The sequence below is a fragment of the Capsicum annuum genome, chromosome 10 (assembly GCF_002878395.1).
Source record: "Capsicum annuum cultivar UCD-10X-F1 chromosome 10, UCD10Xv1.1, whole genome shotgun sequence".
Taxonomy (NCBI): Eukaryota; Viridiplantae; Streptophyta; class Magnoliopsida; order Solanales; family Solanaceae; genus Capsicum; species Capsicum annuum.
Window position 1 is genome coordinate 117,247,557 of NC_061120.1, and position 15,634 is coordinate 117,263,190.

At 36.4% G+C, this 15,634-nt stretch overlaps 1 protein-coding gene across 1 annotated transcript; it reads left to right on the forward strand.

Annotated features, from left to right (window-relative positions):
• Positions 1-4,085: 4,085 nt before the first annotated feature.
• On the forward strand, positions 4,086-11,913 carry LOC107845625 (phosphoglycerate mutase-like protein AT74). The gene is made up of 2 exons (XM_016690054.2): positions 4,086-4,932; positions 11,229-11,913. Exons 1-2 carry the CDS (start codon positions 4,383-4,385, stop codon positions 11,642-11,644), a joined length of 966 nt encoding a protein of 321 aa, XP_016545540.1. The 5' UTR covers positions 4,086-4,382; the 3' UTR covers positions 11,645-11,913.
• The last annotated feature ends 3,721 nt before the right edge of the window (positions 11,914-15,634 follow it).

Here is a 15,634-nt window from a genome sequence, read left to right on the forward strand (position 1 = left end):
TTTATCATTTTTAATTTGTTGTAACTTTTTGTTTCAAGTTCGTAAGTAGATTTTTCTATTTTGTGTCTTGAGTCGATCAAACAAGAATCTATTTTGGTCGCTAAGTAGAATTGACATCTTATTGACTACCGGAGTATAAGCAACTTTCAATATTCGCAGCTCTAATTGTGAGGACCACAAAGGTGAGTTCCTACGAGTGTTAGTGGGGAGCTTATACTACTAATCTTATTTTTTCATTTTATAGGTCCAAAGATGATATAAGGGGGAACATGCCTTCGATAGCCTTAGATTATTTTTACTACGACATGAGAGACTGTTGTTATAGTGAGGGATTTTATGGCTATGATGATAATGGAAATTATGGGGGCTATGAGTATAGCCATGGTCATTGTATGGACAGATTTGAGAGTTATGGTTTTGAAGGAGAAAGTGAGGTAAATGTAGTGCCTAGTGCTTATGGTGAACATGGAGATGTTGATGAGCCTTGTGATGGTTTTTATGAGGAAGTTGGGATGTGTGGGAACTCTTGCACTACCCCATCCAAACCTAGAATCGGTGTAAGGTATAACCCATTCATTCGCAAAGCTTATGACAACTATGATGAGAATGTACGTGAGGAGTGTGAAAATTCATATTCTTTACCTTATAGTACTTTTTATAAAGGCCGAAGTGGTGTGAATAGTTATACTAGCTATAATGGAGGTTGTCCCACGAGAAGAAAAGGGTATGCAGCTCCAAAGCCGAAGGGTACCCATGTGCCTTACAATGTTGATCCAAGAAGTAATGTTTACTCTGGAAAGGTGACTATTTGTGGGATACCGGGTTGCCTCATTGTGCTAAATGATAGGTGGTGTATAAACTACATCATTCCATCCATGGTTGACTATGTGGGGTTGTTTTAAGAACCTTTACTTATTTCATATTCCTTGGATGGGTTTAAGTTTACCGAGAGGGTGAAAGTTATCTTCTCCCAATTTGACTACCATGAGAAAGTGTGGTGCGATATTTTTACCTTGACATACGGTCATGTAAGCTTGGGTGCCGATTGGTTTGCACAACAAAAAGTTCCAAATATGCAAAATTGGCCTAATGTTATAAGAGACTAATGGGAAAATCACCTCATGATGTACATTCTGCCCAAGCCATAAAGAGAAGTGTTCACCTACTCCAATCCAAATAATTATGCGAAACAAAAGATTGAGAGGAGTAAGGGTGTGCAAAGTAGTAGTCCGAGAGTAGAAAAAAAAGAGGTTGTGTGGAGCGAAATTCGGGAATTGCTACCAAACCGTGCTAATGTTACTTGTCTTTGTATTTCTAAGGATATTTATGTAGGTCTTAATATGACAAGCGAAGGAGAGCAAGGCCGAAAAAAAGTTGCTGCCCAAGCTTGTGGAGGACCTTCACACTAAGGTAAAGAAGAACGCACTCAAGAACTTCGAGGTAAAATAGCTAACTCTTACACTTTTGTGCATGTGAATGATAATTATGTGGCTAGTAGCCTGTTGAGTGTGAGTAGTAGCTTACCTACATGTGAGTATATTGATTCTTTACCACTTGTTGATGATGTACATGTTGTGCATGTGGATACACTAGTTGATCCTATTAATGATCGAACTGACTCTTCTTGTAATATCAATTTGTGTCCACCTAGTGTTGAAGCCATTATGTTGAATAAAATTACATCATCTTGTGAAAATTGTGTGTAAAAATTGCCCACCACTTGAGGTTATGTGTGATATAATTAATAAATCTCAAGTGAGTGAAGAATTTGAAAATGTTGGTCAAGGGAATAGAAGTGAACCTGTGAGCTTGTCTTATGGTATAGATTCTAATATTTGCTTGGATCCTAGGGGTAATCATGCACTTGAAACATCTTTGAAACTTGATAATGAACTTATAAAGAGTGAGCTTGCTTGTTTCAAATCTGTCCACAGGAAAGATCTTTCTCTCTTTAGGTATAATGTCTTGTTTGAAGATGGTATAATCACTCTTAATGAGCCTAGTGGTGATAATGATATTGAAGGTATAGCTTGTCTTGAAGGCTATATCCTATATGATAACCCACTATGGTGTGACAACATTCTACCTAAAGATGGGAATCTCTTTTTGAAAGATAAGAGTACTCTTAAGGGTATGGAATGTCTAGTTATTCTTGTAAACCCGAGGGCAAAGGTATCATTGACTCCTTGGGGTAATATTTCTAAATGTGCATCCTTTCTTGACACACTTGTGCTTAAGTTGAGTGAATCCCAACTTATGGATGCCAAGTTATATATGTGTTCGAAAGAAAGAATGTGTATATGCTTAAATGCTTTATCTTCGGCCGTGTATACCTTTACACTTGATTCCTTTTTATACTACCTCTTTGCTTATGATGATATCCATGATAATCATGGATTTGTTTTATGTAGAGGTAGGAAATTTGTTGGTTTGTCCACTTGTGTGAGTGATAATGCTATATGGATCTTGTGGACTTTAGAACCAACTTAAGCACTACCCTTGGTGGGGTGTCTTGAAGAGAAGAAGTAATTGTGTCTTATGGCTCATAAGATGAAGGTAGTTCTACCTTGTGGATTATTTAATGCTATTAGGACCTTTGTAGTTTCTTTATCTCTTGGTGAAGCCCATAACCAAATCCTTTGTGCATATTTCGTTGGGTTTTTAATATTCAATCCAAAGGATCCTTGGTTATATTTCAAGTATGTACAACCTTGGCATGATGAAATGATTGTTTATGCTAATCCTAATCATCATGCTATGAGGAATTTGTGTTCGTTTATTCTTCTTTTGATTTTGCAAGGTATGGATTCGAGGTCGAATCCTTTTCAAGAAGGGGAGGATGATACGGGCCAAACGGTCATCATAGCTTTTGAAGACATCATTAGATACCAACACTCAAAGACTCAAGCTTTGGTCACCTTGAGGACACAAGAGCATGCATGGAGGACCCGTTTGGAGCATACCATAAAGCAATCCCACGTGTTGAAGGTTGTTTGGGGGATTGCCTTTGATGTATACCTAAGACTACAAGTTGAGCCTACGACTTTGGAGCTTGAAGAAGGCGACTTTAGAGTGTTGGAACTCATTAGGGCATTTTAGTGATTACATATGTTGATTCCAAACACCCCATGACAGCTCCTCTCTCATTAAGGGTGTTGTAGTTATTTTCCTTTAATTTGTAATAGCCTATAAATAGTCTTCTATTAGGTCATTTGCTCTTTAGTTTGATTGATGAAGAACATATGAAAGACTTTCTTCTCTCCTTGAGAGTGTAACACCTTTAGAGTAAGGCTTGGAAAAGCCAAGTAGTTAGTATAAGGCTTGGAAAAACCAATATTGTTCTCTTACTTAGAAATGGTGGTTCATGAGGTGAGTTGATTTCCTTAGCGGTCACCATAAGAAGATGGGTGTTTGATGTTGCGACTTTGAGGGTCTTTACATTTGATATACGTTTCGGTTCTCTTTGTTTCGTAAGATCTTATGTCTTTTTAACTATCATTTACTTTATTGCATTACTTGTGTGTTTGTATCCTTTTGTTCTTGTCTCCGTTTCTTTATGTTGTTGCTGTCCGTGTGTTGTTCATTGTGTTCTTGGGTTTGTCTTGAGTTTGTGGACTGTTTTTAGCTTTCGTAGATCGTTCCGTTATCGTGAATCCAAGGTAACAAGAACTCTCTTAAAATTCCACCCACAATTTTAGAAAAATCACAAATTATACACAAAATTACTGTAACAAAACCTAAGAGTAAAATGCCGGCAATATTTATAATATTTCCCAATCAAATTTTATTGTGATTCATGATGTCGTGCCTATTGGGATGATAGGCCATCACTAGATCCACCTTTCCACAAATTTGCAGAAGCTCTATCTTGCCGGTTCAGAGAAATCAACCCCGACGAAGATGGATAAAATTCTGTGTAATAGTGTATAAAATTATGTATTATTATATATGGGTATATAAATACCTCTTATAATTTTGTATATTAATATTAGATCAATAATATTGTATAGCAATTTTTTTAAATATTTTTATTATTAAAAAATATATGAAAGTTTGGTATATTATTGTATACCCGAATTGTATTTTGGGTTATAATGTAAATTTGAAATATCCCAAAAGTTTTTCTCTTTGACGAGACAAACGGAAGGAGAAAACTAGCGCACAAAATAAAAGATTGAGGCGTCGAAGATCAGATGTTAAAGCAACTGCATTCCCAGTTAGGAGAGAAATCCAAGTCACCTCCTTCTTCCGTAACAAATAGCCAATAATTTGAGAGAGATCCATATCCAATCCGCCATTTTTCCTTTCCCAAAACCCTATTTTAATGTCAACATTTGCTGCAAAATTCCCATAATCTCACCCTATTGGGAAGCTATAGAATAATGATAAATAGTACCGTTGATGACAACGGCCACGCCCAAATTCCTGATCAAGAACATCACTGCCACTGTTGTCATTTTCATAGTCAAAATCAGCAGAAGCCCCCTGCACCCATACCCAAGTGCCTACCAAAGCGCATAATTTTGGTTCGTCACGGAGAGAGCGAAGGGAATAGAGACGACGCCATGTACACCATCACGCCCGATTATAGGATCCCGCTAACTCCCAAGGGAATTGATCAAGCCAAGGAAGCTGGGTCTCGCATTTTTGACATGGTTTCTGATAATAGCTCCTCAGATAATTGGAAGGTCTACTTCTACGTCTCCCCATACGTGCGAACACGTTCCACCCTAAGGGAGATGGGCAGGGCATTTTCCAGACGGAGAGTGCTTGGCGTGAGGGAAGAATGCCGAATTAGAGAACAAGATTTTGGTAATTTTCAAGTGGCGGACCGCATGAAAGCGATCAAGGAGACTCGGGAGAGATTTGGCCGCTTCTTTTATCGTTTTCCTGAGGGAGAATCAGCTGCTGATGTTTATGACAGAGTTTCCAGTAAGCATATTTCTCTCTCTCTCTCCCTCTCTGTACCTACTTCATTCTCTCTATGACTATGCAGTTAGGTTTTGACTTAAACACACTTGGGGTCGTTTGCTAGTTGGGTAGGATAATGCAGTACTAATAATGTAGGTATTAGTTATGCCGATATTAATTATTCCACATTCTACCATGAAATATAATACACCAATTCCCTCATAACTTATACATGTATTAGTTATGAGGGTTTCTAAAGTGCAAAATAGACGTCATAATAATTTTATGCATGAATGACATGCATCCTAACTAGCTACCAAATGTTTTGTAACTTATATAAAAATTAATACATGGATAAGCTAACTCTTTACTTGACGAGAAGTGCTTTCTCGCCAGCAAACTCATACGTACACACACTTAGGAACACCCCTTTCTGCATATTCAAACAAGACTCTAGGAATTGATAAGAAACAATAGAACAACTGGCCATTCGAGACCAGGTATTTATAGAATCATCTTTAACTGATGACAATGCAGGGCACTAAAGAAAAGATACCTGAATTTGTTATTGTTGTATGATATCTTTTTCATAGTTGTGACAGAATTGTAATTTGTTTCCTAATACGATCAAAATTCGGCTTAAGATTTATGGTCACTATGCTTCATTGAGATTCAACTCGAGTAGAGAAATTTTAATTTGGAGTGATTCCATTGAAGAATTACTGCATATCATGTAGAACTTTCTTTTCCATTGTCTAGGACAGTAAGTACGTTAATATGTTCGGGTGCAATTCTTTTTGTTTTGAATCAATCTGTACGTAGTCAGAAAATTCAGAAGTAATGAGTTGTGGGAGGAAATGCAAGTTTAGTTGGACATGGAAAGTAACCACAATAGCTCACGCATTAAGGAATCAAAGATGTTTTGAAGGAAAAATCAGCCCAATCCAGAAGATAAAGCTCAATTGTGTTTTGCTTTTTCATTTTTGGTGTAAACAAGAGAACATAGATGATATTGAGTTGCTATTGCAAACTTTAGAGTCCTTTATAGAGAAGTAGATGTTTTTATCATACACTTTCTAAAATAAAAAAAGATATTTTTATCATACTCTCTGTAATTATAGTTTTGATAGCTTCTATGATTTAATACAAGTTGTTGCCGTTTAAAAAAAAAATTGATGTAATTAAGCAAATTGGATTGCATAAACATTTGCTTGGCATGCTAGGCATGCTAGGCTTAAGATATAATTCAGACTTCTTGCCGAACTATTTTAGTTTAAGCCATTAAACATGTAAATTACTTCAAGTAAATAAGTAGGTGGGTGGTCTGTTTATCACATGCACGAGTCAGGATAACGTCAAATTCTTGGGTCACTTTTCTTCGACATGTCTACATTTGTAGAAAATGTTTCCAGCCTCCCGTCAGCTAACCACTTCCTTATTGTTTTAACATGTTTCTCAGTTTTGGTCAACTTCCTGACAATATCTTGAGTCTTGACAACCCCAAATAGGAAAATTCAGTATTACCTGTTGGGATAATTTCTATGATGCATTCAAGAACATTAGATAATGGAAAAACTGAAGTTTAGATGTCATGTTTGAATCATAATTCTATCCTATGTCATGATCATGAGTTTTCTGTTGTTAAAATAATACATCACTTATAATCGACACCATGTACGTAGCGGGAAAGGAGGAGATGGCTTAAGGAGCCAAATTAGTGTGCGTGGCCCTTCCCCAGACCCTACATAAAAGCGGGATGCTTTGTGCACCGGGCCGCTCCTTGACCCGTCCCTAACAAATTTATTAAGTTCCGACATAAAACATATTCTGTCCGGGATTCACAGGTATCATTGGAGTTATTGACTGCTAGCATATCTTTTTTTTTTTTTTTTTTGTGGTAATTGCTAGCATACCTATTTGCAACCAAAATAACATTGTATTTGTCTTACAGTGTATATGTTTATCTCACACTGTTTCTTGTGATTGAAAGCAATACTATTCCTTAAACAGTGCCTCCATTAGATGGCTAATGTCATCCAAGATACTAGATATTGTTAACTAGGAGTGTTGTTGTTTATAAGATGGGTCCTGCCTTCCTGAGGTGTGAAGTTGAATATATAATTTGCCTGTTGACCAGGATGTATGCTCTGAATTCATGCTTTTGTTAAATTATGAATATGATAGCAGGACGGCTTACATCTTTCTTATTCCTTTGTAAATAATAGTCTTCACTTATAAAAAATTAGTCTTCATGTAAAAGAACATCTTTTGTGATTTCATTATGGTATAAAGTTATTTTAGACTTGCTTTTTTAGAATAATGATGCTAAGCATATCGTGTCATGTGTGAGAAACTCTACCTGATGTTAAGCATATTGTGCCATGTCTGCGGAACTGGAAGTCTCAAGATTAGTAGTACCAGCCAATTACTTACAAAATTGTACTAAAGAGGTATAATGCGTTTAATGGTGCCGCAGAATATCTGGGTGTTCATGGAAACAATTCTTGATATTTGTGCTTCACTGTTAGCTCAATGCTATATGTATTTAATGGTGCTTAAGAACATTTGTGTGTTCATGGCAACAACAATTAATATGTATGAATGTCAGTGAGGAAAGTCGCAAATTGTATAAGTATATTGCCACCAAAGTGGGGTCTAAGGAGGGTAGGTAGAGTGTATGTAGGTAGGTTGTTTCCTATAGACCCCTGACTCAACACAACATTGTAGAAGAGGACGTAATAGAATTACAAGAAACAATGTAGTACCAAAGAACATATAGTAGCATAAACATGGCTACCACAGAATAATACGACAGTCCATCTACCCTCACGCAACAGGCATCACCAAAATAAAACAAGAAACTACCAACGTATCACGACGTTTATTGGTGCAGACAACAAAACAAAACACTCCTACATACTAGCTAGGACACTTTTTTCTACTAACTGTGTACCCTAATCTGCTTCATCCATACCTTCCTATCTAGGGTCATGTCCTCGGTAAGCTGTAACTGCGTCATATTATGTTTAATAACTTCTCTCTAATATTTCTTCGGTCTACCTCTACCTTATCTGAATTTATCCATAGCCAACATCTCACGCTTTCGTACTAGAGCATCTATGTATCTTCTTTATCACATGTCCGAATCATCTCAATCTTGCTTCCCACATCTTGTCTTCCACTGTAGTCTCTCCCACCTTGTCTCGGATATCCTTATTTTCTAATCATATATTTCCTAGTAAATGCACACATCCATTACAATATCGTTATCTCCGCCACCTTCATCCTCTATACTTGAGAATTCTTGATGGGCCAACACTCCTCCCCATACAACATAGTCAGTCTAATCTCAACTCTGTAGAATTTGCTTTTAAGTTTAGGAGGCACCTTTTTATCACACAAGACTCCAGATGCAATCCTTCATTTCATCCACCCTGCACTAATATGGTGAGTAACATCCTCGTTAATCTCACTATTTTCTTAAATAATAGACTCAAGACACTTGAAACTACCTCTCTTCTGAATGGCCTGTGCATCAAGCCTCATGTCCATATCAGTCTCATGTGTCACCCACTGAACTTGCATTCCAAATATCTCGTCTTGATCCTGCTCAACCTAAACTCTTTAGACTCCAAGGTCTGTCTCCAAACCTCCAATGTAGTGTTAACTCTTACGTGAGTGTCGTCAATTAAAACCACGTTATCTGCAAATAACATACACCATGACACCTCACCTTAAATTTGTTGCGTCAATACATCCATCACCACGACAAATAAAAATGAGAAAGTGCTCTGAGTCTCCCCTCGTAGTTCTAACTCGAGTCTTGGCTCCTCGTATATGTCCTTAATCGACGTAGTGTACGCCACAGGTGCACCTCTAGCCTCCAAGCACCTCTACAGAACCTCCCCAGCGACTTTGTCGTAAGCCTTTTCTTAGGTGAATGAAACTTATGTGCAAGTGTATTCCTCTCCCTATACTACTTCACCAGCCTTCTCACAAGGTGGATGACTTTTGTAGTCAAGCGTCTTAACTTGAATTTGAACGGATTTTCAAAAATAATCACGATCCTTCTCAACCTCAACTCTACCACGCTTTCCTAAGCCCTCATAGTGTGACTCAACAACTTAATACCCCTATAGTTGCTATTCTGAATGTAACCGTTGTTCTTATATAATGGAATCTGTGAGAAATATAAATGAAAAATATTATTGAATTGTTATAACTACATTATTACATTGAGGCCTTATTTATAGACAATACATTCCAATCTTTTTCCTAGACACTATATTACAATCCTTTACTAAGTAGGATTTTATATGTTATTCCTATTCCTACTCATATTCTAACTCCCCCTCAAGCTGGTGCATAGAAGACATATGTACCAAACTTGTTATGGATGTAGCTAATATGAGAATCGGGACTTGGTGAAGATATCTGCAAGAAAACTGATAAGGACTGCTTTGAAGGTCTGGGAGACCTTAATTGAAACGGAACAAATTGAAAAAATGATTCGAAAAGTAGTAAATATTGCCGTAAAGTGGATGTGTCGCTGGAACATTATCGAAAACTGGTATAAAATATACGGGTCATCTCAAAATCAAGAGACGAGTAGATCTTGAACATGAAAGTCACCAAAAACTTAGCCGAAACATGCTCACACGTCGGATTATTAGATTTGATGAATGAAAAGTGACTAAAATCTGAGGAAAAAAAAGTATATGGGTAGGGTCAGAATGATGACACGACCCTACTGAAAAAGAGAAATATGTGTAGGGTCGGAATGATGGAACGACCCTATTGAGAAATAGAAATTATATGAATAGGGTCGAAATGATGGCACGATCCTACTGGAAAAGAGAAATTATATTGGCAGGGTCGGAATGATGGCACGATCCTGCTGAAAAAGATCTGAGGAGTCACCGGAAAGACGTACAGAACTATGTAAATTAAATCTGAGGAGTCACTAGAAAGATGCATGGTGCTATGCGACTCAGATATGAGATAGTAGTTTGAAAAGATGCACGGTGCTACGCAAATCAGATATGAGAAAATAGTCACCGAAAAGAAGTACGGTGCTAAGAAAAATAGATATGAAAAAGTAGTCACGGGACATTTGCATGGTGCTACGCAAAGATATGAGAAAATAGTCACTAGAAAGATGCACAGTGAGTCAGTGACCCAACTTTTGGTAAACTTGTACTCCAAATATTCTATCTTACTCCTACTCAATTTGAACCCTTTAGACTCAAGGGTCTGTCTTCACATCTCTAATTTATCATTCACACCCCCTCGCGTCTCATCAATCAAAACTACATCATCTGCGAAAAGCATACACCAAGGCACCTCTCCTTGAATACGCCGCGTCAACACATCCATCACCACAACAAACAAAAACGGAGTAAGAGTAGATCCCTGATGCAACCCTGTCAAGACAGGGAAATGCTCTGAATCTCCTCCCGCCGTCCTCACTTGGGTCTTAGCTCCATCATACATGTCCTTGATATATCTTAGGGCAAAACAAATGTAAATGGGCAGAGTGTCTTAAGTAGTTTAGATTGTTTTCCTACTTTATAGAGCTATTCTGAGTTTTTTCAGATGGTTTTATAGATATAGGTGATGTTTAGTAATTGGTGTATTGAGGATCACTATCTGAGTCCAATAGCTAGTTTGTACATGATGTTTACTGGTTGAATAAAACTTATCATTTGACCAAAAAAAAAGGTTCAGTCAGTTTTCTATTGCATTAGAGTTTCATTTGGGATACTTCATTAATTTGGTTCTCTGAAAATGTTTTAATTTGCATATTGTAGAAGCAAGTTGAATCCAATTGCTAATTCGAGTTCGGAAATAGACCCATATTTGTTGAGATCACAGTGTTCTAGCATTAGATGAGTTTAAATTAGGGGTCATCTGGCTTATTACTAATTTATTCTTCCATGCGGAATAAAATTATGTTAAGCTAATGATTGTTACAGGCATGGTGTATAGAATACTATAACGTCATTATGTCATGTTATAAAGCTATATGAGACACACTACCATAACTGACGTGTACCTAGAATGATTCCTTCTATTCTGTGTGATAAATGTGTGAGCTCTCAGTTATTATTTGAAAACTGCAACTTGTTCAACTCACTTTAGTGACTTGCTCAATGCACTTCTGTTTTAAGGTAAAGAGAATAGGAATCTGCTTAGTGGTCTCAGATTTATGAGCGTTATCCAAATTGAGATGCAATTCTATAGTTTGATTTGAAGTGTGTAGTGTATGGACTTCTGGTTGTAGTTTCCTCAATATGTTGAAAACTTTTTTGTTGCAGGTTTCCTTGAATCTCTTTGGAGGGACATTGATATGAATAGACTCCACCATGACCCTAATGACGATTTGAATCTTGTGATTATATCTCATGGTCTAGCTAGTCGCGTCTTTCTGATGAAGTGGTTCAAGTGGACAGTTGAGCAGTTTGAGTATCTAAACAATTTAGGAAATTGTGAATTTCGAGTTATACAATTAGGGATTGGTGGAGAATATAGCTTAGCGGTCCACCATACTGAAGAAGAGATGCTAGAATGGGGACTATCCCCTGAAATGATTTCAGACCAAAAATGGCGTGCTCATGCTAGCAGGAGTTCGTGGAAGGACAAATGTTGTTGGTACCTTGATGCTTTCTTTGACCATCTAGCTAATTCAGATGAGGATGATTATGATGAAGTGAAATCAAACTTTTCTGACTAGTTTAGTGATATTTTTGGTGCATTTTTTTTTCTAGTGATTCCTTACATATGTAGCTCAAATGAGTCCTAAATTTGGTTATTGACAGAGGTAGTTGTAAGACCCATTCGACTTTTATGTGGTAGTCCACTTGAGGGGGTCTCAAAGTGTTTGTTGGTTTGGTTGCATTCAATCTTTTGTAGTATCATGGGTGGCTCAAGAATAACGCCACAAAAACATGTTTTAGGGCTCCTAAGGGCCAGAATACACTTAAAAACTTTGTTCTTTATATAGATTTAAGTCATCGATAGATCCTTAAATTTATTTTAAAATTTTACTTGGACACCTCAACTAGGGCTAGTACCTATTAAACACCTCAATGATTTATAAAATTGTTTCTATTAGACACTTTTTGACAATCACCAAAAAATAAAAAGTGAATGTGATGTACTCGCGTGACATGGCTAAATTGTCTAATTAAAAGATGACATGTGGCATTAAGGTCCAAAATAATAATAAAATAATTATAAGTTTTGGAAAAAAAAACTACACACCACCCCCCCCCCCCCCCCCCCCCCCCCTTCCTTCATCTTGTTCCCAAAATAATTATTAAAAAATAATAATTTTCTTTTTTTTAAAAAAAAAGAAGATGCGCACACACAGCCCCTAACCTCCCCGCCCCCTCCTCCTCTTCATCTTGTTCCCATCCTTGGGTATTGTTCTTTATTCTTGTTTTCAAACTTAAATCTCTTTTTTTTCTCTTCTTTTTGATGTATTCGTTCTTAATTTTGATTTTTATTTTTTAAATTTTAATGAATTCATCATAACAAATTTTAGTTTTAAATTTTATTTATGCTTGAATTTAATTTGATAAAACAGATGGAGAAGGGAAAAAGAGATAGGGTGGTAGGGATGATTTCAAGTTTTCCGATAAACAAATTAAAACGATATTAAAAATTGTGGTTGTTGTTTGAAGGGCTTAGTGGGGAGATGAAGAAAAGAAAGGAAAAAAGGAATAAAATAGAAAAACAAGAAAACTGATGTAAATGCAGAAAAAATATGACTCCCTTCATTTTAAAATAATTGAATTGTTGGAGTATTTTTTAGTGTTCAAAATAATTGAATTGTTTATTATTCAAGATAGGCGTTGGAATTTTTTTTTAATTTACCCTTCTTTAGTTAAATTTTCAAGGATGAGTTCCAATGATCATCACTAATATTTTGGAATTTGAAAAGGTCAAAAATGAAAAATCATGGCTAATTTATGTCGTTGTCTTTTTTTTTTTTTTTTTTTTTTTTTTTTTTAAGATATGTGCCATATTTCAAGAATTCAATTATTTTGAAATGGAGGGAGTATTTGAGACTTACCACACGCTTCAAGAAAGTGAGAAACACATTTTTGATACATCAACATTTTGTGTTAAATAGGTACACGTTTTGAGTAGTTTAAGTGTTTAATAGGTACTAATCCTAGTTGAGGAGTCCAAGTAAAATTTCAAAATAAGTTTAAAAACCTATTGATGACTTAAGCCTATTATATAACTATTCATTAGTATGTAGATATAGTTTCAAATTAAAAAAAAGTCAGTATTGTATTTCTTATTGTATAACTTGAGAAATGTTCGTCCAATTTAATAAAATATTATTCATTGGTTTGCAGTACAATATATTGATTTTTGGTGTCAAAAATCTTATTGATAGATTACATCTTATTGATAGATTACGATTAAGTAGTTTAATTTAAAGTTCTAAAATATTAAATAAAATTTCATTAATTTAACAATAAATTTTAAAAAAATGACTATATTTCTCATGTCATGACTATGTAAGAAAATAATGAATGTTACTAAATATTAATAATAACTTTGTAATACGTATAATAGTTTCTTTGTAATACGTATAATAATTTTTAGTGGTTATAAAGAAAGTTTTTTTTTTTTTTTTTGAAAATTAAAATTAATTTTAACTTGAAATATTAAAATAAAAAACATACAGATATGGAAAAAATATTTAATTCTCCTATATTATAAGAGGCTGTTAACATGCTTCCCGTCAACATGTCTGTTTAGTGTCATAACTAGTGTTTTTGAGTCTATTCTAATCCATTCAAATAACTTTTGTACTCTACTTCTTTATGTTTACTGCTTCAGCTTTTAAATATTTTTTCTATCTGAATATTTTGTCCTTTACTTATGTAATGATTATCCTTTTGTCTAAGAAGTGAGTTATTGTGGACCCAAAGTTCTCAATTTCTCAACTTCTTTTGGAACATTTCTCTTGCAGTTCATTCTCTTTTTTTTTTATTTTTATTTTTTATTAAGGGGGATTGCATTAATATAATTAAAGTTTAGTCAAGTTACACACAGTGTCGGATTAGCTCCATCCGGTTGTAAAGTAAAATATGAGGAGTCATTGGTTTCTGAACTTGGTACAAAAATATTTACATATTTTTTAAAATAAGTTCCTGTCATGTCTGTCCAAACTGCTTTCCGAGCACATATTGGGGGAACTTCAAAAAGGAAAATTTCCTTAAGTTCAACAGTTGTTGCTTCCAACTTTGCCATTGCATCTGCCACTCCATTTTGTTCTCTAAAGCACTAGGTTGTTTGTGGTCTCCCTAGCCTTTTTAGTCTTAGCCTGCATTCATCAAGTAAATCATCATAAAACAAGTTTTCAGATTTTAGCATGTGAATGATTTCTTTGGAATCTATGTTTATCTCCAGGGCGTTAACTGGTGGATTTCTGCCAGCTTAAGCCCTTCCAATAGAGCAATAAGCTCCATCTGATTGTTGGTGGCTTGGGGATAGTGTTTAGCAAATCCCACTTTCCATCGCCCCTGTCCAGTTCCTAATGATACCCCCTATCCCACCCTTACCTGGGTTGTTAAGGCATGAGCCATCAGTGTTGAGCTTGTAGGATTGGTAGGCAGGGGGATGCCATTTGATATTGATACTAGTAAGCTTACGAGCATTAGTGATCCTATTGCTAGAAACATAGTAGAATTCAACAGCCTCAGCATGGATTTCCTAGAACTTGGGCCTGTCCCTCTTGTTGTTGAAGGTGTTATTATTTCTATCGCCCACAGAGTGAAAGGGAGGATGTTATGCCAATTGAGGGCATTGTTAAACTTAAAGTTCTTAATTTTGCCCCAGGTGCTTACCCAGTTCTGAGGGTAAAAGCTGCTGATAGAAATGCCAAGAGCATTACCTCTATTCACAATATGGTGCCAAACCTCTATAGATTATGGGCATTGGAAGAAAATGTGGAAGATGTCTTCACAAGGGTGGTCACAACTGGAGCAATTTGGGGTAATGCTAAGTCCCATGCTCGACAGGGTAAGTCTGGTTGGAAAACGATTATGTTGGGCAAGCCAAAAGAAGAATTTTACCTTAGGGAGATAATGGATCTTCCAGATCCAGGTGTAGGAGTTGAGGGTGGCATGGGTGGTTGAGTTGTGGCCTTGGCTTATGATAGCATAAGCACTACTACTAGAGAATAGTCCATTGCTAGAGGCAGCACAAATCAAATAGTCTGTGCTGGTTCTGATGTTGTATCTGAAATTTGTGAGGATGGTTTCAGAGATTTGCTCAGGAATATGGATGGGAAGGGTGTCCAAATGCTAGGAATTATTGTGCTATATGGATCTAAGCTTGATTCTATCTTGGTTAAGAGGAAGATGGCCTTGGATGGGGTTCCTAGGGGAGGGACTGTTAGGGATCCATCTATCCAGCCAAAAGTTAATTTTATCCCCTTTGTCGACTACCTAATGGGTAGCCTTGGTGTAATGTTTCCAACCCAATTGCAGGCTTCTCCAAGTGTTGGAAATGACTTTCTTGCAAGTCCCATTATGGTTGGTGTACTTGTTCCTGGGGACCTTAGCCCATACCTTGTCCTGGTGTTGGTGGTACCTCCAGGCCAGGCTAGTGAGCATAGTCTTATTTTTAATTTTAGATCTTTGGGTACCCAGTCCCCCCTCCTTCTTGGGTAGAGTAAGAGTGCCCCAATTAATGAGTT